Source organism: Cotesia typhae, unplaced genomic scaffold (assembly GCF_013202065.1).
Source record: "Cotesia typhae breed Kobodo isofemale line unplaced genomic scaffold, CoteBio_Ctyphae contig_48, whole genome shotgun sequence".
Classification (NCBI taxonomy): Eukaryota; Metazoa; Arthropoda; class Insecta; order Hymenoptera; family Braconidae; genus Cotesia; species Cotesia typhae.
In genome coordinates, this window is record NW_027423756.1 from 10,481,589 (window position 1) to 10,503,797 (window position 22,209).

Here is a 22,209-nt window from a genome sequence, read left to right on the forward strand (position 1 = left end):
AGAATAGCAAATATAACGTTTGAATTTAGCGTCTGAATTTGCGTACATAAACTTTCACGCAACTTTGACTGAGCAATAATTAAATTGATCGAACAATCTACGTCAATTGATTAAAATTTATCGTTTAATATTCACCAGTGTAATAGTATTTTCTAAATAATAAATATACATTATATATCCATTCAAATCTAATTAGTTTAAATTGAACTGATGACCTCAAAGCGATTAGGTATTAAAAAAAAAAAAAAAAAAAAAAAAAAAAAAAAAAACAAATTTCAATTTCAATTCAAATGAAAAAAAAACCATTTACAGTTTATTTTTATCATAAAATCTATTTTTCGAAATTCTACATATAAATAAGTTTACTTGGCATAAACACTATTCCTTTTTCTTACCCAGAGCCTTGATTACATATTCATCAACATTTATTCAATACAATGTTGTGTATTTTTTTGTAATTGTAATTGTTATTGTTATTGTTATTATTATTTAACCGAAGTTGTTGATTATTAAAAGAGCCAAGTGGCACATTGCATTGACTCATCGCGTCATCTATATACAAAACCCATATATGTCTTGGTACTAGTATCGGTATTATGCTGAATAATATATAGCAGCGTCGTCACGTTCTGTGCAAACGAATTTCCCGTACTTTGCTCCTTTGACGTAGATCTCCGGGTATCGGTACTCAAACGTACCAACCACCTACCACCTACCAGCAAGCTAGTATAGCTAACAGATAGTGTGCAGCCGGAACGTATGTTGAGAACAGATAATCCGTAAAAAAAATAGCCGTCACATCGACAACATATAGAATACTTTTTTCTCTACACTCATTTCTACTTTTTCACACATATGTGACATATTTACATCTATATCTATATGTATATCTCTGTGTATGTGTTTAACTAGGAAGCGACGTCCAATGACGCCAGGCAATTACTTCAGTTGCCCCTTCTTGTTTTCGCTCGGTTGCAATTATTGCCAGGACATCCTTTGTTTTCTACTAATTGAAAAATACTTGCGAGTAACTATAGCTAGGTAAAAAAACTATAGCCCGAGAGAGAGAGAGAGAGAGAGAAGGGGAGAGCCTGGGCTATGCCAGTATGTAGGGAGAGGAGATGTCTATAGACTGTGGACTGTAGATTAGACCAGAGGAACTTTATCGGCTTCTATACGGTTTGTACGGTATCTGTCAAAGACGCGTGTGACTCTGATAAAAAATAATTTGAAAAAATAAAATAAAAAACGATTATAGATTGAGTAAATTGAATTTATTTAATCAGTAATCTTACTATCTGTTTGTGTATACATGAATGGGGATAGTATAGCGATGAGAGAGAAGCTGAAGCAGAAACTCTTTTCGATAAATGCAGCTCGGGTAATTTTAATTATTGTTATGTTATTGTTTTGTTATTTTTAATTCAATTGGATCCAATTAATTACACAAAGCGATTTATGTGCAGTGGTACCTATGCGGAGGCGTGTGAGCGTTAGTCAACACAAAATAATATTATTTGACTATATCTTTCCGCGATTTTCGTATGCAGATAAAATGAATTTTTCCTCTATATATGATATACAGTGGGCGCTTTAATGCTTTTCAAAAAGACTCCCGATTCACCCATGTGAACTCATTCAAATATTAAACCTGAAAGCTGGACTGCTCTATTCATTGAGTTAAATAATAATTATAATGATAAATAATGATTATTTGTCTGTGAGTTTTAAAAGTTTTCGTCTTTTGTTGAAATTGTTTTGTGGAAAATATTTTTTTCAATTCAATGTGGAAATTTTAATCAGAAAAATTGAAGTGAAAAAAGTTTATCCAAAATTTTTGTACGTAAATACAAAAATAATAAATAATAAAATTTCTAAGGAGTATATTTACGGGAATTATTGTATTTATATCGATAATTTTTTACAATCCGTAAGAAATACCGTAAGAAATAATTTCTTTGGGATCTATTACACACAACCAGTTGACAAATAACCCGATAAACGGTTTTTACTTGTGTCGGTTTTATTTTTTAGTTAACCCGTTGTTTTTATATTTATTTTTTTATCATCTTCACTTGTGTGTTCTCTCCGCAAAACCATTCGCTGCTCGCTGCACATCATGAATTTTAATCCGCGCGTCAGTTAGACGCTAAAAAAACTCACTTGTGAACATGAAAACAAAAACAACAAAACTTAAAAAAAAAAAAAAAAAAATTAAATAAAATAAAACGACACATGTTAATATTTTTTCAAAGTTTCACTCTCACGAATTTTTTAACCAAAAGAAAAATAAACTTTGTCATTCCGTCGTTAGGAGAACAAAATATTATTAGAACGAACGCAGTCATTAAATTTATTGAAATGCCCTTTATATTTTTTCTGTTAAATAAAACTCATAAATTAATAAACATCCACGTGTTTTAAATAAATAAAGCCCATTACAATTTACACAATAGCTCACTAAAACGATATACGTTAGAACATTTAAAGTTTTATATTTTTTGTATGGCACATCAACTCCCCCAATTCCCCTTTGACGGGTTTTGTTCACTCGTGAAAAACCAATCGGTTCCAACGAACGGTCAATGCGTAAAATATACGTCATTTGCTTGTAAAAATACGTTGCCTTTAATTTGCCAAACCGCATGCTCAAAAAATTAAACAAAAAAAAAAAAATATTCCACCGTTTTATACTTTCAATTATGCTGCAAGCGCTTTTCTCACTTTTTTTACTACTAACTATATCAATTTTATTTTTTATCGCATCGTATCCTATTCTAACTTTTTTCTACACCGTCAAATTATTTAATACATCGTATATAAAGATAGTATATATAGATGTATAGTTTGGCGAATTAAAAAAAATTGTCACGAATATTTGATCAAAGAAACAAATTGATTTACATCAATATCCCGATAATTTTTAATAACAATCCTGTTTGTCTCTTATCTGTATTAATATCAAAGAAAATTTTTTCAAAGGGATAAGAATTTTATTATACATTTTTTAAAATTCCATACAACATTGCGCCACTCTCCTCCGATATATATATATATATATATATATATATATATATATATATATATATATATATATATATATATATATATATATATATATATATATATAAATACATGAATATACAGTTAAGAGAGATAGATAGGGGTAGAGAACTGTAATAATAATCTAATTTTGAACCAGCGAGTAGCATAGTAAATAGCGCTGTGAATTATATTTGTCGTCGAGATTCTCAGTTGGGATATGGCCATTCCATTCTATTTTACTTGCATTTCTGGTACAGACGCGTTCCGCATATCTAACTCAATACCAACAATCAGACATCACTTGCTTACACAAATTGTAATACAAAAAAAAATAAAAGTTAGAATTGTTAACAAGTAATTTAAAGATATGAAATTTTTTATCTTAATTATTCGAAAGTATGTAGATAAAAAAATTTATTACCCACTAAACGCGTTACTTGATTCGAATAAATCAGAAGAGCCATGAAATTCACCAATTCAATCAGTTGGAGAATTTACAATCAGTGAATCAAGGTTAAACTGTTCAAACTTACAGACTTCTCGGAGTCCTTGATTGACGCCCTTCCGCAGCCGTGCTCTCTAGCAATGCCTCAAAAAATTTTATGTTTCAACCGTCTGTGTTTTACTGAGAGTCAACATCGTCATCATGTGTTACTATGTTTTGACATGTCTATAGACTAACTTTTTATTTTCTTATTCAAATCTTATCTTTATCTTACTCCACTTGGTTTCTTAAATGATAAAATGAACTAAGAGCAGTTTTCTTGAAAATTTTCACTCAAATCTTCCATTTAGGGACAAAAATAAAATAAATTTTTTTTTTTTTAATTTTATATTTGTACAACGAAAAATTCAAAGCGTTCAATCTTTAAAGCAAAACATTGAAAAATAGCATAAACATTTTTTTTAAATACGTTTTTTTGGCTTAAAGGATTTTTTTTTTGAATAGATGTATCTCAAAAAAATTTATTTCTCATTTTTCCAGTAAATTTCCACATTCTTAACATTCTTAAAGTACGTCTTTTTGGCTTTTGTAACGCAATATAATGAATTTGATTAAATTTCCGAGACTCATTTTCTCCGTGTAAGATAAACCATTGAACAAATTATGATTATAATAATAATAGGATAATATTTCAAAGTATTTAACATCAGAGGCGTCTAAATAACACGGGTATTGATCAGAGATTTATCAGCAAGTCACCAACTTAAATCTGCGGGTGATGTTCCATAACATCTCACGCCTCGTTACCGCAGCTTTACGTCTAGCCCTCGGTAAGGGTGTGTTGATGCGTCTACACACGTACACAAAATACAATGGCACACAACAACACACTGCAGACTCCAAAGCCAGCTCATGGAATCTGTCTCATTAACAATCTAATTAATAATCCAATTACGCGGCAAGATCCCTCTTGGCATATTTTCACGGTAACAGGAAAACAATTCTGTCGGACAAGACAGCCAAAGCTCGGTACTCTCAGTGCTTGAGAATCCCTCTATCTTTCTACACAACTTCTCTCTCTTACTCCTTTTCCTTATTTCCTTCCTATCCTTCTATACCGACTTCTATTCTCCCTGCACTCATTTTACAGAGCATAAGTAAGAGTTGAGTCGTCTTATCTCATTCCAACCCCAGAGAAGAATCACGCGTGACTCTTTCATTCCATCCCTATCTCTCTCGCGTCTACCGACTCTGCAATCTATCCGCTGCAATACAAGAGAAGTGACGTCGACGAGAGCTCTGTACCAGCTGAGCGGGTTCTCCACCCCCAAGAATTTAATAAGCAATTACCAGGAATATGAAACGAGACGCATCTGTGTGTGTACCTGTAATAAACCGAGTTTAATTCGCGGGCAAAAGGTCAGGGCACAATCAGACAGTCGACTTTATAAAATTTATATTTATAGTTTTATTTGAGTTTTTAGTTTATAGTTTCTTCTGTATTGATAAAAATTTCATTTTCTGTTATAACATTTTTTTGTTACATGAATTCACTTACTTCAGGATTTTATTATATTTTTTATACAATTATTAAATTCAAGATTTTTTAAATCGCAAAAATTTTTTTTCGTCCTTCACTTCATATTACAGACGATAAATTTTTATTATAAATTCTTATATAATTATTCTACAGACGTTCAAAAATTGCAAAAAAATTAATTACAGTATTTTATTTGAAAATTTATTTTATTTATAAGAATTTTTAAAATTAATTAAAAATTAGTAGCAGAACATCTAGCACTTGATTTATTTTACTCGTTTGAACATATAAATAGAGCATGCGCAGTACAGCTGTCAAAAATTGAACAAAAATCTAGAACAAAATTTAAGAAATTAAATTAAAAAAATTAATTTAAAGACTGTACGAAACAAATAATTAAAAAGTATTGTTTTTAAATTCTCATTAGCGTTACTTTGTTTAAAATGGATGTTTGGCTCGGAAAATAAGTAATAAACTCTATAAGATTAAAGTTTAATTAATGTATGCATAAATGTACATATTTATTTGTGTATAAATAGGAGGTAAAGAGATTGTGAATTGTTATGAGGAACGGGCGGCTAGGTGAAAAGGCATTAACGTCCTCTTAACATGCAGATTGCTCTCTAAAGACTTTGGAGTTCCTCGAACGTTGATTGGACGATTATTTAATGCCCGCGTGATGCATTACGCCATTGGCACACCAGAGCTCTGCGTATGTTATGAGCTATGACGTATAGACTCTAAACGTTATGCACTCATATATTTTAATAATATTTAACATGGGCATGTTAAATATTAAAAACATTAAAAAAGGTCGAGTGGTTGTACTGAGAAAATTTAAATCTAATCGGAATCTAAATTGATAATTTATAAATAATAAAAAAAAAAAAATCATAAAATTATATTATATAAAAAATATTAAGTATCGAGTTAAGAAGTAGATTTTTATTTTGGTGGTTAAATGTCAGATAAAACATACGTAGTTGAATCGCTCTTCCAATAATATTTAATAGCGTTAAATTACAGCGAAATTGGATATTTTAATTTACTTCGGGTGTATAAGTAAGGAGTTATATTAAAAGTATATTTAAATTAGCCGGAGAATAAAAATAACGATCCTGGGTTTTGGCTCCGGGGGTTTTTAATGTAAATTTTCTTTCTGTTAATTATATGTAGATTGAGCGATATCTCTTGAACGAGCAGTCTGTCTTTTTGGTCATTTTGTTTAATAAACATTCTTAATGCTCAATATTCTTTTTTTTTTATTTTAGATATTAAATTTTATCATATGTTATACTTATTTATTAATTTGTTTAGTCCTGAGGTACCGTGATGGATACCGATTATTATTTATTATTTACAATACCGTTAAATAAATAATTTATTAGTTTTCATTAGTGATAATTCACTTTGAGGCAATAAAAGGTATCCCTCGGTGATTGTGGTTTAGTTAGCCCTATCTGTTAGGTACCAGTATGCCCACGTGCGTTATCTCGAAAATAGTCTAGTGGGTTCGAAATGACCAATGCGTGAGACACTGCGGTGAGTACTAATAGGATGGCGTGTTAGACTAACGATAAGCATTTAGATAGCTTTTTCTCTATCTCTGTTATTTTTATTTCTCTTTATTTTATAATTAATTCTTAAACTATTATCAAAATTTCGATAACCCAGACTTTAAAATTAATTTCTTAATTAAAAAAATTTTTTTTTTCAAATTTTTTCAAATTTCTCAAAATTTAATTTTCTTTTAAGCTAAACAAAATTTTGAATTGAATTAATAAAATAATTTACATATTTTAATTTCAAATGAAAAAATAAATATTATATTTCTTAAAACGGAAACAAAATTCGCAAAGAAATGTGTAGATACAGTGAGAAGGATTCACATGCATATACAACACAAATATGTGTAGTAAATTTGTCTGAATTGTGGATCGACGAAAACTAAGTTCTTTGAAATCGGACGTGAAAGCGTTTTCGCTCGTTAAATTCAAATATGTAGAATAGAGAAGAGAAGTGCGATGACGAAGTAGACGTGTGTGTCTATGTCGCGATGTGCTTGGAGCTTGCGGAGGTTCGTCAACGTTTGCCTCGGGGTTCTCTTCCCTTCATAATAATCCTCGACCTCCGATAGTCGTCCTTCCAGTTTCCAGTTGTATTTCTCCCACCAGTTCCAGCTCCAGCGACGTCACTCGCCCGTTAGCTAGACTCCCTCTGCTGAGCTCTATCTGACTGTTTCGTCGCTCGTCCCAGCCTCTAACCGAGCTAACGACCCTGTTTTATCTCCGTGCCAGCCACAAGATATATAGTTTCAACTGATACGCGACAACGAGTCTCTGCTAGAGGGTTCCTGCATCCACCATCCACCTAATAAATCCACGTCGGGTCACTTCAAATTCCACTCATACTCACTTTATTATTTTTTCCCCAAATTAAATTCTAAACACTCATTTTTAATCAACTCAGAATTGGGTTAAGGTTCAGCTCTAGTTTTTTTTTTAAATCCAATGCCAATTATTCGAGGCCAATTTGACTGAGGCTGGTTTGCACCCGCAATGTGAGGTCAATTAAATACTCTTTTTTTCCAATCATTTAATTAAAAAATTTTTTTTTCACTTACATTAAGCAATTACAAAAGTTAAAAGTACCTGGTCGATTTTTATTGTATGTAAAAAATTAATTATTCTATCGAAAGTATTTTTTAAAAATTGCAGTCATATTTTTTTTTTTTTTTATAATTAGTTAATCATTAAACAAATTGTGAGTTTAATTTTTATTTACATAAGTTTAAATAATTTAGTATTATAAATAAAAAAAATGATAATCTTAATGGTGCTATTTATGTAAATTATACGGATTAGTGCTAGACTGCTGTTTACAGCGTAAAATATAACATCAATTTATTAATTACAATGACGGTGTACGTTAATTTGAAGATTAGTCAAAAATTTAATAAGAACATTTAAATTATCCAAAGACATGGATAAAATAAAAAAAAAATATAAATTAAATGAACTAAGTTCTGTATTATTAATTCAAAGCTTTTATTATTTATTACAAATATCGATAAAATATACACTAGAATTAAACTTAATAAAAAAAAATTAAAATGTGTACTTTAACGTAATTCATTATTCATTATTGCTTGGTCGGGTGAATCGTTATTAAGAAAAAGAGAGTTGATCGCGTGACCTATGACCCAGTTCGTGAATATCTATCCGTGTCGTATGTTATTGATTAAAGAATTGCCAGGAACTCTTGAAAGCCGGCTAACTACTATACCCGGCACAGTACACCTGACCCCCGCGGTAGTTGGTAAGTCGGAGAGTCGACACACAACGATCGTGCAAACTCTGCACGGATCGATAAATTGAAAAGATCAGTTCGTGCCATGACTAACTAATTTCATATACCATCAAACCAACGGCCAAGCACGTGCTGATCGCTATTTTTTCATTTTTTATATCTATCTCTATTATATTTTTTCGTCTGCAATATTCTTTCACTTTTATTTATCAATCATCTAGCAGCAATTAAAGGTTAATAACAACAATTTCAACAACAAAAAAAGGAAAAAAAAAACTTGATAAAAATTATAGATTAGCTAAGTCTTAAATTAATTTTGAATTAATAATTATTGATTTTGAATAGAATAAAAAAATTCAAATTTATCTTAATTAAAATGATCTTCAATTTTTAACAACTCATTTTTCTTACAGTTAATTAATTTACAAAATAAAATACGAATTTTAATAAATGCAAACTCGCGCAAAGCATACAACAACGCTTGATGATAGTTAAAAACATAATAAAAGGTTAAATATATTAAAAAAAAAACTCGTGGATTCCTTGATAGTGAGTATAAACCGAGAGCACAGGTCCGACAACGTCGTCCGTTGTAAATTGCAATTTTGTTGTGAGATCATTATAAAATACATAATAATACTTCTGCAGGGGAGTACCACTCTGGATTTTTCAGTGTACCCCCAGGGGAGGTTTACCGTCACCTCTTCCTCACTTGCGTTGTCGTCATCGTTTAAATATATATATATATATATATATATATATATATATATATATATATATATATATATATATATATATACATCTACATATCTACATATATACATTTTATAGTATATTCGACTACCATCCACAGGTCTCTGTACAAGGCAGCGCCTCGTTAAAAGTTTCTAGCAACGCGTATTCTTAATAATCTGCGCGGACACGCCGTCATTAAAATTATAACCAACCTTCCTCTCTTTCTCGCTCTTTCATTAAGCACAACCCTCTTTAAATATATATTTATATATGTATATATGTCCTTGGGCGACGTTTTTGCATCACTGTGATAATGTGATCCCTCGTTCTCTCTCGATTTTGCTTTTTAATACGTGTCAAATTAAAATAGTATATTACACACCGAGGGAAGTAAAGTAAGAAATGTCTCAGATCACATGTAATTGTTGGCCGAGGCGAAGCCGAGGTCAACAAACATGTGATCTGAGGCTTTCTTATTTACTTCCCGAGGAGTGTATACTATTTTTTTCCCTGACGAAGGTGTAAAGCGGAAACTTTGTTTAGCGCAGCGGGGCTAAAGTTGACGCTTTACACCCGGAGGGGAAAAAAAGTATTTGCTCTGTCATAACAAATACAAGTTGTCGATAATTATCTAGAGAATATTTATAAATATTTTTCTGCTTCGGGAAAATAGAAAGGAAGGGGAGATGTTTTTTTTTCCTTTTTTCATATTAATTCTGTTTGGAGTAGATGAAAAATTTGGAGCGAAGAGAGTAAAAATAGGGCGAATAGAAGGGAGTGGATTAACTGAAACTTGGTAAAAGTTGAAGCTCCTGTAAATATGTAAATATCGTTGGTCCTATCCATAACTGCCGGATAATAGACGATATTAATACACCTGAAGCGTGTAGACGGATAAAAAGAGGATTTTCTAGTAGCTTACTGAGTGCGGGCCTCCGTCCTCCAGAAACGCACCAGTACGGCGAACGGTTCCGGTAATCGACTGGTATTTAAGTACCGAGTTTACGTACACCGGGTACAGTTTAAACCCGCTTATTATCATATAAATACAACTTGGACGTTCAATTTACGCGCGCGTGAGTCCTGCTCTCTCCTTTTTCCTCCTATCTCGCTCTCTAAGTTCTTCTTTTATCTCTCGTTCCACCGCTATCTATTTATCTCTTTTCGCATTTTCCAACCGGGTTACGCCGGTACCGCCCTGAGAGTTACAAAAGTTATTATTGTTATTACCGTATCGTTTAGAAAGTTTTGTTGGCTGTACAATAGAGAGATACTTTGTGCTATAAGTTTATACAATTTGCTCTGATATACTTAAAATATAAAACTTTTTTATTTTTATTTTAGGTATTTATTGTTTTGCTAATTTATTTTTTTAACATTGATCCTTAAGTAGTGCTTCGAAATTTATTAAATTTTATGTGCAATGAACTTAGTATAATTACTAATTATTCATTTATCTTTCAACTTAATGTTTGGGTAATTGATAAAAATAAAAAAATTGTGTGAAAGTTTAAAGTCAAACTTTCGTGTGAAATATTTAAAAAAAAATTTTATTTTTCATAAGAATTTCTTTATTTATTTTTTTATATTCCTGATAATTTGAACAATCTTCTGAAAAATAACAATAAATTTGCATAAAATAAATATAATCTCCATAAACATTAATTTGAAGCATTTAATTTACTAACAAAAGACTAGAGACAAATTTACCCAGATCCTAAACAAAGTTAACGATCGTCATTGTACAAAAGAACAATTTAGAGCTTAGAAATTTCAGTAAAGGACATATATATATATACCTCCTTAACAAGATACAGTGACAACAATCGAGACACATCCACCGAAAATCCCAAAAACAGTTCACTTACTTAGGACACGCGACGGTGGAAACAAACACTGACACACACAAATAGGTAGGAGGGTTGAAACCGCTCAAGAAAATTGCTCCGACCTCCTACCTTCAACTCCCTCGCCGAACTGATCCTGCCGTTTCACTATTATTGTATCGTTTCACTTTGTCTCTACTTGGTTTGATGAAATTGCAAAGCAACTAAGTTTTAATTTGTCCTTGCGTGACGTGGATTACATCCGTTTGGGTTGATTGACGCTCAAGCTCTTTGCTTCATTCCAGTAAAATTGCTCCAACACCGCTTACTTCCTCATGTTTATTACTTACTTACTTACTTATTTATTTATTTATTTGCTTACTCGCTCGCTTGCCTCTATTTGACAAATTGTTACGTCCGACGAAATTGCCTTCAGACATAAATCCTCGTATCATCCACTATTTACATTTTTTTACTTTTATTCTGTTAAAAAAGTCTATTGGAAATAAATTACTGTTATTTAATAATAATAATAAAAAAATAAATAATAGTGATAACAAATAAAAAAAATAAAAAGTTAATTTCATTAGAGCTGTGGGTATGTATTTTTAATTAATTTTTCCGCGTCAATTAAATTACTCGATTAAAATAACAGATTAATCAAAATGGAATACGACTGATTAAGTAACGCATAAGGACAAAGATAAATTGCTAGATACAACTTCATGCACATGTATACAACATATATGACGGACAAGTATAATCAATACACAATTTCATGATATTATCCTTCATATATATAGATATTAATATAATTAATTGTACATTAATTATGTTATTTTTACTTTTAATAATTGAGTGTAGCAATGAGTAAAATCAATGGAATGAGATCTTCAATTTCAAATGAATATGTTATCATTTATTATTACGCGTATGATTGTAAGTGTAATTTATAGCGTAATAATGAAACACAATTCACAATTCTACATCTGTTAAACTTGATTATAATATGACCTACAAGAGATATATCACGTACTGTATCCAAGTTTCTCAACTAAAATTCAAATTTCATACGTGACAATGTCAACCCAATTTCTCGAATATTATATTTAATAGAAATAAATCCCGAGTATCAAAACTACATCGCTTTAATTAAGGTCAAGATCAAATTTTTTATTTAACTATTAAAAAAATTTTTTCCCTAACTTAAAAATTAATGAATTGACAAAAATACTACCAAAATAAAATTTACTGACATTTATAAATCTCTGGATTATTATAAAAATAAAAAAAAAGTAACCTTTATATACATTTTATTGTATAAGATTATATCGAAGTGAACGATTTGCAATAATAGTCAGGCGAACGTGAGCGCGAGCTCGTGAAAAGTAATATAAGTGAAGTATATACTGCAATTAATATATCTCGATTAGTTTTCAACAGAGTTGGGTTTTAACGTCGTCGGGGACGTAGTACCACCCCGGCGGCATGGCATCTGAGAGGCCTTTGGTCCTTTTATTATTTTTTTTTCTTCCTTAATTCTTCCACTCATTCTTTTCTTTATTTATTATTATTTTATTTATTTTTCATTATCTTCCTTTTATACATATCCCACCCCCTTCTCCCACCTCGGCAGCTTTTATTTTTTATCCCTCTCACCTTCCATTTAGTTATTGCCAATAAGTAATTATATTGTTGATGGTGCACGCGGATGAGTTTAAGAGAAGCGGGAATCTCATTTTTAACGTCCCCGCTAGCGAGGACTACGCAGGTGAGCACTCGCTATTTTTTAACTCTCAACATTTTTTTCCATCTATTTATTTAATTTAATACTTTTATTTTCTTACATTTTCTCACTCGCCTTGCCTTACAATATTTGTTGCTAAGCTCGACGAACCTAATTACGATTTTTACACTCTTCATCAACAATTACATGGCTCCGGTGCAGATCGTATCGAACCGAGTTCATCTCAAAGGGCACAAGGGGGTCAATGAAGAAATACAACCACGACCGGTTTTATTTCTCATCCTCTCACTTCTACCATACTCTCAATGCCTACACTATTTTTTTAAGTTTTTAAATTACTCACCTTAAAATTAAAATCTCAGTCATTATTTTTTTTTTTAAATCAACCATCAATTTAATATAAAAAAATAAAAATTCAAAATTAAGTACGAATTTTATTTTTAAAAATTCAAAAAAAATTTTATTTTTAATTTTGATGAATTTAAAATTTAAAAAAAATTTTTGTGTCGCATTTAATATAAAAACTGGTTAATTTATATCCACGTACGTATACGTAAATAGAAACATTACATATAAAATAAGTAATTAATTAAATATAAAAATACGTAAAACTCGAGAGTATAACTTTTGAAACGTTTTATTATAATTACATGATTTCACAGAATTGAACATCAACCATCAACAATTTAACTTAATTAATCCATTTAATTAAGCTCATACTTTCCGACGTACAATGTATTACACGTACTTGTCCGTTTTGATGTAGACATATGATGATTATGGACTAATGTATATAGATTAATTAACTATTTAAAGGGACTTTCAAAGCGAGTGTTTCGCAACTTTTTTCATCAATTATTATAATTAAAAAACGGCACTCGTTTCATTTAAATAAAAAATATATATACCTTTCAGGGTATTTATATTGTAAGCAACTCTGAACTCGGAATTTCGAATTGTTTGTATCAGTACCTACTCTGATTCACCGAGCGGAGGAAATATTTAATTGGAAAGACGAGAGGTAATCATCGAAACTTTAAGTAATTTCAAGTTAATAGATCTGCTCAATCAATATTGATACTCATTAGCCTCGAGTTAATTATCGAGTAATTCGATATAAATAACTTGAGAACAATATTTCAATATAAAAATTCAATTATTTTTTCATTTTATCAATTAATTTAATTAATAATCTGTTATTGAATTTCTTCCTACGTATTCTTTCTATTTTATGGATAATTATTTCAGTGTACAGTATATTAATTAAAAACAAAACCAATTAAATGTAAAAAACTATTTGTTGGTAAAAATAAAAAACAAGGAATTTTTTACAATTATTATTGTTATTTAAACTTTTATTTTATTATTATTGTTATTATTTTATTAAACGAGGAAAATTGCAGATGTATGTTGCAATTTAATAAGAATTTTGATTAACTGAATTAAATGGTTATTGGAAACGTCGGGGTTTTTAAATTGATCATCTATATTAGAGCTCTCGGGTCTTTCTCACCGCAAAAAGATAGACCGGTGGGTGGAGCTGTAACTGACGAGCACGAAGAAGTGTAAGTGAGGGTGGCGAGTTTTAAGTAAAAAAGTAATTGAAAAAACCGGGCTCGAAAAACTAAAAAATAATTTACTAATAAAAGTAAAACAAAAAGAATCTCAAGACAATTTATCGTTAAATCAAAACTCATTTTCCAGAACGCAGCACCTCATTATAGGATCGTTCAACTTCAATTTAACTTGTTGGTACTACAGTCTCATCGGGAATAAAATTAATATCTGAGAATCTTGCTCCTTCTCAATACAATTTAATCTTCAACTTTTTTAGAATTATAATTAATACATTTAAGTATGTAATTAAAAAACAATTAAACTATATTAAATTTATTGATAATGTCCATAATAATGAATGTACGATAACTCCGCGCGCAATATAATTAACTTGCAGTTACAGTCAATATTATAATTATAATATGGATCATTAGTGTCGGCAAACTAAATTAAAATACAGTAATCGGTAATCGGTTGTTATTGTTAAGATATATCATAGATAAAATAAAATCTACAAATTATCTCGAACTGCTTTTCACCCCAACTATGTCGATGCAGACAATTACGGGCATGTATATTGATATAAGTGAAATGTAAGCTTCATGTTCATTCACACAAAGAAGTACATATACAAACACAACTATAATGTAACTAGTGCAGAGCATAGAAAATTATTATATGTCCAGAATACTGGTAGCATACATCAACTGGGGCTCCTAATGAGTTAGCTGGACCATTGGGTTGCTTCAATCTGCCTTTACTTCAGTGCTTCATTACCACTTTGTTTGTTCAAAGCGCAAATTGGGAAATTTTAATTAGTGTAATTATGGAACATTGAATTATTAGTATAAATGTCTTTATTTTTTTTTCAAAATTTAATTATTATTTCTAAGGATTTATTTATTAATCCAATGATAAAAATTAACTTGTATTAAATTGATTTTCGTGGTTAAAAAATTTTTCGCTTCATTCAAATTAATTTTTTTTATCAATATACAGTTTATTTACAAATGCTCTTATGCATCTAAAGTTTAATTACACAACCAGATCTAAAAATAAAATTCAATTAAATAATTACAAAATATATCCTACGAGTTTAATTAAAAAATTTCAACAGAGCTATTTTGCAATTATTCTTTATATGCTCTTAATTAAACAAATGAAAAAAAAAAGCCCTATTATAATCGGTAAAAATAATAAATTAGAATAATCAATGAGAGGCATCGGGGCGATGGTAGAGCTTGATATCTAATAAAGCGCGCCATATTCCGGTGCTCACGCGAGTTCGATAGATAGTTTGAGCTAAGTATTAGTTAAATAACTGGTGGTGCTTGCACAGTTAAATAAACATCCGCGGTATAAAGCGCTGTCTCTTGGGCTTTGACTATTACCGTCAAACGAATTATCTGATTGTAGGCATTCTATTTCCATTTATCCGCACTAACATGAGTTGGTGATCGAATTTATATTTCTTTGACTGTCCTTGACGCAGTGCAACACATTATTGCCTTGTATTAATTAATACATTCAAATCTCACGAGGATAATGACTTTTGAAATTGTAAATAAAATTTAATAAATTTATAATAATCATTAATGCTTATCTTAAAACATAAATTATTTCTTTTAATCAGACGATAAAACAAAACAAGTAAAGGCGAAATAATTGCCGGAGAAATAGACCTGGCGAAGCGCGAAGATATTAATGTAGTTGAGAATAAGGCAGATAGTCTGCTACAGAGCAAAATAGATAGTATTAAAAGAAGGAACGAGTGGGTATAAACTACTATCTTCGTTGCTCTATTTTTGATTTCTTCGTAATTACTAATTAGAAGCCGACGTCTCGCCGATGAAGTAGAACGGATAGAACAGATGGCGGCTGGTAATTGCACGGGGCCACATTCGAGACCTCTCTCTTTACATTGTAAGCTCTTTCAATCCCCTTTTAGCTTTCCATCTCAGATAACTACACACTCCCTTCTCATTATTAGTTATTAGAATTAGTATTAGTTTATTTTAATTTTTTTTTTTTACTTATAACTTATAATCTACTTAACAACACACTTAGCCAATCAACATTCAAACTGTTGATAATAAAACGCTATGCCAATTATATTTTATTAATTGATCACTCGTTGACTAGAAATAATTCATACCCGTAATTACTTAGATTCCAGGCCACTGAATTATTATTGTTAGTGTTGTAATTATAATTAATATAATAATTGATCGTCAATTTCGTGCAGCCGTATGATTAACAAGACTTGATTTATTTCTTGATAATTTTTTATTCCGATAATTTTTGAAATAATTTTTTTTCTTCAAATTTTTTTTTACCCGTAAAAAATTTTTTTTCAAAGACCATAAACGGCCCGATAAAGCTACATATATCCCGACATAATTTTTTGACTAAATATAGTTTTGAAAATCTTCGACAGGTGGCGCATGATCGCTAACTCTTCTCGTAACAAGAGATTTAAGTTTTGTAATACAAACAATTTTTTTATTTTTCTGAGGAGCTTATATTTTATTGATTTTTAATTTAATTAATTACTAAACCAATTTTTGTTTCATACAACATATTAATTCACTTACAAATTTCTAAAAAAAAATTGAAATAATTATGTAGTGCGTATTATAACAAAACTGAATCAAAAATGGAGCATCTTGATGGTTGTAAAACCTGACGGGTTAATATGTATAATAAAAAATAATGATTATAGTAATAAACGAAGTGAGATGATAAATAATCGGCGAATGATGAGTTTGTCCGGTTTACATCGAATCCTCGACGGATCAATTAGCAATTTAATTATACAACTGTCAGAGAATGATTAAATTAATAACGAGAAACCGCGGATCCAATCAGTGGGCCACTCTCGATTATATATCTTTTATATGGTTTTCCTCGTTTGTCCTTTTCATCCTGTACTGTTTTGTGTCCTTCCTCATCGATATAGCTTGTATATTTATACACATGTGCACATTTGTCCATTAATTCCTGTGTGGTTGTTGCGTAATTATCTCATTAATAAACAACCTTGATAAATTGCATTTAAATAATTTCCTATAAACACCCTATACTGTACTATAGTATGTTACTATGTTTACGTTATTGTAATGGTGGTAAGATAAATAATTTATTTATTGATGAAAATTTAATTTATTGCTAATCAATTGACCAATTAATATCGCACTGCTTATTCTCGAGCGCGGGATAGTATAGTACAGTACCAATATATTGTTTTGTATTGTAAAATTATATTACAAGTAGTCGAAAATTTACCGTAAAGCTGCTATTAACTGGTGAATTTCTGAATCGAATCTCGAATACCAAGTATCGCACGAAACTAATTGCTACATAAACATCCAACTCTACGGGATGTACTTCCCAAGCACATTGTCGTTTGGTAAACATCCACTGTACTATTGACGGCTGTACATTCACGTTAACTACATATATACACACACATATGCACACATGGAAACATAAATAAATAAATACACGGCAGTTATTTTGGATTTATTCTCAAACGAACTCATATTTGCTCGTCAATTTAAAAGTTTAAATTTAATTATCTCTTTTATTTTGACAATTATTGACTAATTTTTCAGCACATTTAAGTCCAATTTACTCAAAAAAATTATTTAAAAAAAATTAATGTTTCGATTAATAAATTAAAAAATTTTATCGCAAAAAAAAATTCTTATAAATGACTAAAAACATATTAAAATTTATCAATCTTAATGCATGCAATTAAAAAATGTTTATGATATCCTCCATTAGTATAAATTTAATTTTCATATTAAAAATAAAATTGCCAATTAATGCATTACATTTCCATAAAAAATGTAACAATCCAATTACTCAGTAAAAGTCAAAAATATTTATAATATTAACTATAACTTTCCCGTTTTATCTCTGGGGATTATCAGTGATTTGGTACTCATTTAAAATTTAAATATTGAATACAACTCTCTATTTTAATGGCCCAATTTAAGCTAAAATTAATAAGCTTAATTAAATAGAGTAAAACTGGAAAAAAATATTAGCAAATATTTTTTTATCCTCTGTTTTAAAAATAAAAAGTTGATAATTATAATAAAGCCATCTTATAGTGTAATCTGGTAGCATTATTAAGAGTTCCTTTGTATATTTAAATATATATTTAGTCTTCATTATCGAACTTGTTGGCACACAAAACGTTACCCGTTGCCGCGCAAGAAGTAACGAATGAAGAAGCTCGTAAACCAGCTAACTAAGAACTAACAACTCTTGCAGATTAAGCGAGTAATTAAAACCAGTTTGGTACCCTACGTAGTTCCCTCTACTATATTAATATACTTACTCCATATTTATATATATATAAATAAATATAGATATAGATATAAATTCCTGAATACGAACCTGTCAGGTAAACGAGCTTCACATCAAACTTTTTAATCGTCTCAATCAATCAATTATCACATCATTTTATTTTAGCGCATTAATTAATTTTAAAAGTACTGATTAATAGACTCAGCTGGATATTTCTACTTCTATAAATTTTATTTAATGAGAAAATTAATCTAAATCTCGGAATCATTAACCGAACATTTGTAAATATTTATCCCTCGAGGTTGAAGTTAAATAAATAGCAACGTGAGAATAATAATTATCTCAACCCATTTCCATTTATGATTTAAAAATAAGTAGACATTAATCGTGACGATATAAATATGAGCTGATCGATCTTGCTCATTAAGTTGCCCGTCTAAGGCAACTAAAATCACCGTCTCCACGAACCAGTGCGAATAAATAATTAACCCCTACTACGACTTTTTAACATCGGTGCCCTCTCCGGTTCAATACAAGTTTAAGTTAAATATATATAAGTGTAGATGTATATACTGTTTAAACCAGTGCCTTGGGATAAACAGTAACAACTAACAACTACCTTGATCCAGAAATGGAACAGGCGTCTTGCTCGCGCCCCACTGGAATCTTGATAGCAGCACTTGCAGCCGCAGAACCAACCACTACTCCCTAGTCTTTATCTCCACCGTGACTTCCAATTAAAAGGCGCATTTACAACACCTTATTATAAATAACCATACGTTCACTTGCTTTCAATTATCCTAGACACTGTATATATGTCGATGTGAGTAAATATTACCATTCAATTATTACTTTTCGTCGAGCTCTACAGCAGATATAGATAAAGCGGTCCAGGCCCGCTAATTGTTTTTTTCTTTTTTTTTTAATTTTATAGCTCACTGGATAGATGTTATTACAATGAGGCGTTATTGTTTTTGAAAAAATTTTATGGGTTTATACAATACTTATATGGACAAATTTCTAGTTATTATTATTATTAATAAAAATTTCAATTTTTTTAAATTATTGTTTACTTTTAATTTCGAGGGATTTAAAAATTTTAAACCAACTAAATTATTAAAATTTATTTGTTTCAGATTATTCAACGCAGGTATTTGTCAACAATGTCAAAATCCAATTCCAGCGAATGAAATGGTGATGAAAGTGAATAACAATCTAGTGTTTCATACAAAATGTTTCACCTGCAATAAATGCGGGATTCAATTGATGACCGGCGACAAGTAAGTATCTTTAATTTATATTGAGGGTTGATCGGACATTAAGACAGCTTAAAAATAAAAAGTTGATTTTTTTAAATGTTTTGAATAATTAATTTTAAAAAATCGGAGTTTTAATACGTAATTTAATGTAAAAATTCTTAAAACAATAAAATCATCTTTCATTTTTTTTGAACATTTTTTTTTAATCAAGATGATTTTTTTTCTGTATAGCAAATAGAAAAAAATAGTAGCAGTCTGCCTTAAAATGATTTAAAGAAATTAGTAATTAGAAAAATTATTTTTTAGTGATTTTAAAAAATTATCAAATTAAAAAAAAAAAAATATCAATTACAGTTTCGAATAAAACGATTTATTTTTTTTTCCCTAGATACTGTTTGCTGTCCGGCTACCCGATCTGCGAGGCCGACTGGCACAAAGCAGTGAAGTCGTCAAACGTATCCGCGGTGACGGCAGGAGTCACCGGCAACGGGAGCAATACCCAAAGGAAGGCCAAGGTCGGTCGGCCGAGACGGAGCCGCGAATGAGGCGGCAACCCGGTTGGTCGCCCGAAGAAGGTTCAGCCAATGGCGCCTCTCGCCGCATCGCCAGCCGCCCAATCTCCGTCGTCAATCTCGGTCCAGGGAGCCACGGTCCAGGCATCTCCGTCAGGACTCGTGCATCAACCTAGCCAAGTGGACGTCGTGGATGTGGGCGTCGGGGGTGAACCCTACTCGCCGCCACCGCCGGGTCATCAGCACTACCACCACCACCACCATCACCACCAGCCACATCAGCCGCCGCCGATGAGTATGGGCCTGCTGGGCCTGGCTCATCACCATCAGCCGCCGCTCCATCATCACCTCCAGCATCAGCAGCCTTCTTACCAGGAGTGGGTGCACTGGGGTGAGCCTTGTGACTGAATTCCTTTTATCGGACTTAACTAAAGTGGTTATTCCTATAATTACTCTGTTTACTGTGAGTGACTCAGTGAATAAGTTGATTATTCAATAGGTAAAGATTATTATTATTAACAAATTAATTAATTAATAAATAAAATAAATAAAAAAAGTGTGTGATAAAATTTTATCAACAAACACTTTTCTTGTATTGTGAAAAAAAACCTGGTGACTAAATAAAAATATTAATACGCTGAAAAATATTAATAAAGATCATGTGAAAAAAATTTTTTGTAAGATTTGATTAAAGAAAATTTCGTAGTGTCGGTAAAAAAATTTTAACTATTTTTATTTATACATATTGTTGCATAAAAATTTATTTTTTTAGTAGAAATTGAATTTTATCAATTTTTTTAATGAAAAAAAAAATTTCTTTGTCTGGAATCAAGTTAATTTTTTACATTAATTATGAATCAATAATTAATTTCATGTAAATTAAATATAGCTGAATTGAATATGCATTACGGGGTATTTCTTTAATACTTATTACAAAAACTAGTGTAACTATCGAGTACGAATAATTATAATACACTCGTGTGAATTGGTTCACTTGGTACCAAGCTTTTAACACTTATAAAAAGTACAATAATTATTACTCGTACGGTATAGTTTAACTACTAGTGATAATTGACGTAAGACTCGAGTCATTACACTTATAATAAATAACGAAATAAATTAATGAATGAGTAAATAAATAAAGTTATGATTGATGAATACGTTGCCATCATTTTGATGACCCATTGACTATGGATAATTTGTAAATCACTGAGGAAATAGTTTATTTAATAAAACAGTAATAATTTGACGCTTAAAATAATAATGAATTAGAGTTCTACAGTTATTAAATTTTAAATATAAATAAACTCTTTTCTTGGTGATACAATGGGAAAATGCAAATAAATAAATGAAACCAGGAGCACTGTAAATCTAATAAAACAATTAAAAAGAGTACTTATATTTTTACTTGGATCCGCACGAGATTAGACACTTGACGCACTTGTCATTACACATGTTTAATAAACTATACGCGAGAACAAAAACTTAATCCGTGGTTTTTAAAAACAAATCCTTACCTTATTTGTGAGAAATTAAAGAATCTAAGGCGGAAGTACCTTCCGTGATTGTTGCTCAATTAACTTAAGAACAGAGTGTTCTTTTAAACATATTTGCTCACTTTTATTATTTTTTTTTTTTTATTGTTGTTCTCGTTCTTGTTCTTGTTCTCATTCCCGTTCCCAGACAGACCTCGTATTACCCGCTCCTAAAAATAAGTAAATAAACTATTTACTTTTTTGATTCGCGGTGAAAAATTTTTTGTTAAAAATTTAAATATCTTTACTAAAAATTTCTTCTAAAAAAAAAATTTTTTTTTTACATAATTCTCTTTTGATGATCTAAAAAAATAATTTAACAAGATTATTTTTTTTTTTTTTTTTTTTTTTTTTTTTTCAGATTAAAAAATAACACAATAAA

At 30.3% G+C, this 22,209-nt stretch overlaps 1 protein-coding gene across 2 annotated transcripts in view; it reads left to right on the forward strand.

Annotated features, from left to right (window-relative positions):
- LOC141529372 (uncharacterized) overlaps positions 1–21,781 on the forward strand; it is a 201,909-nt gene extending 180,128 nt beyond the window's left edge. For both annotated transcript variants that reach the window (XM_074245876.1, XM_074245875.1), the window contains exons 8-9: positions 19,658–19,801; positions 20,169–21,781. In XM_074245876.1, the coding sequence (XP_074101977.1) occupies positions 19,658–19,801; positions 20,169–20,325 (301 nt within the window). In that variant the 3' untranslated portion in view covers positions 20,326–21,781. The remainder of the gene's footprint in view (positions 1–19,657; positions 19,802–20,168) is intronic.
- The last annotated feature ends 428 nt before the right edge of the window (positions 21,782–22,209 follow it).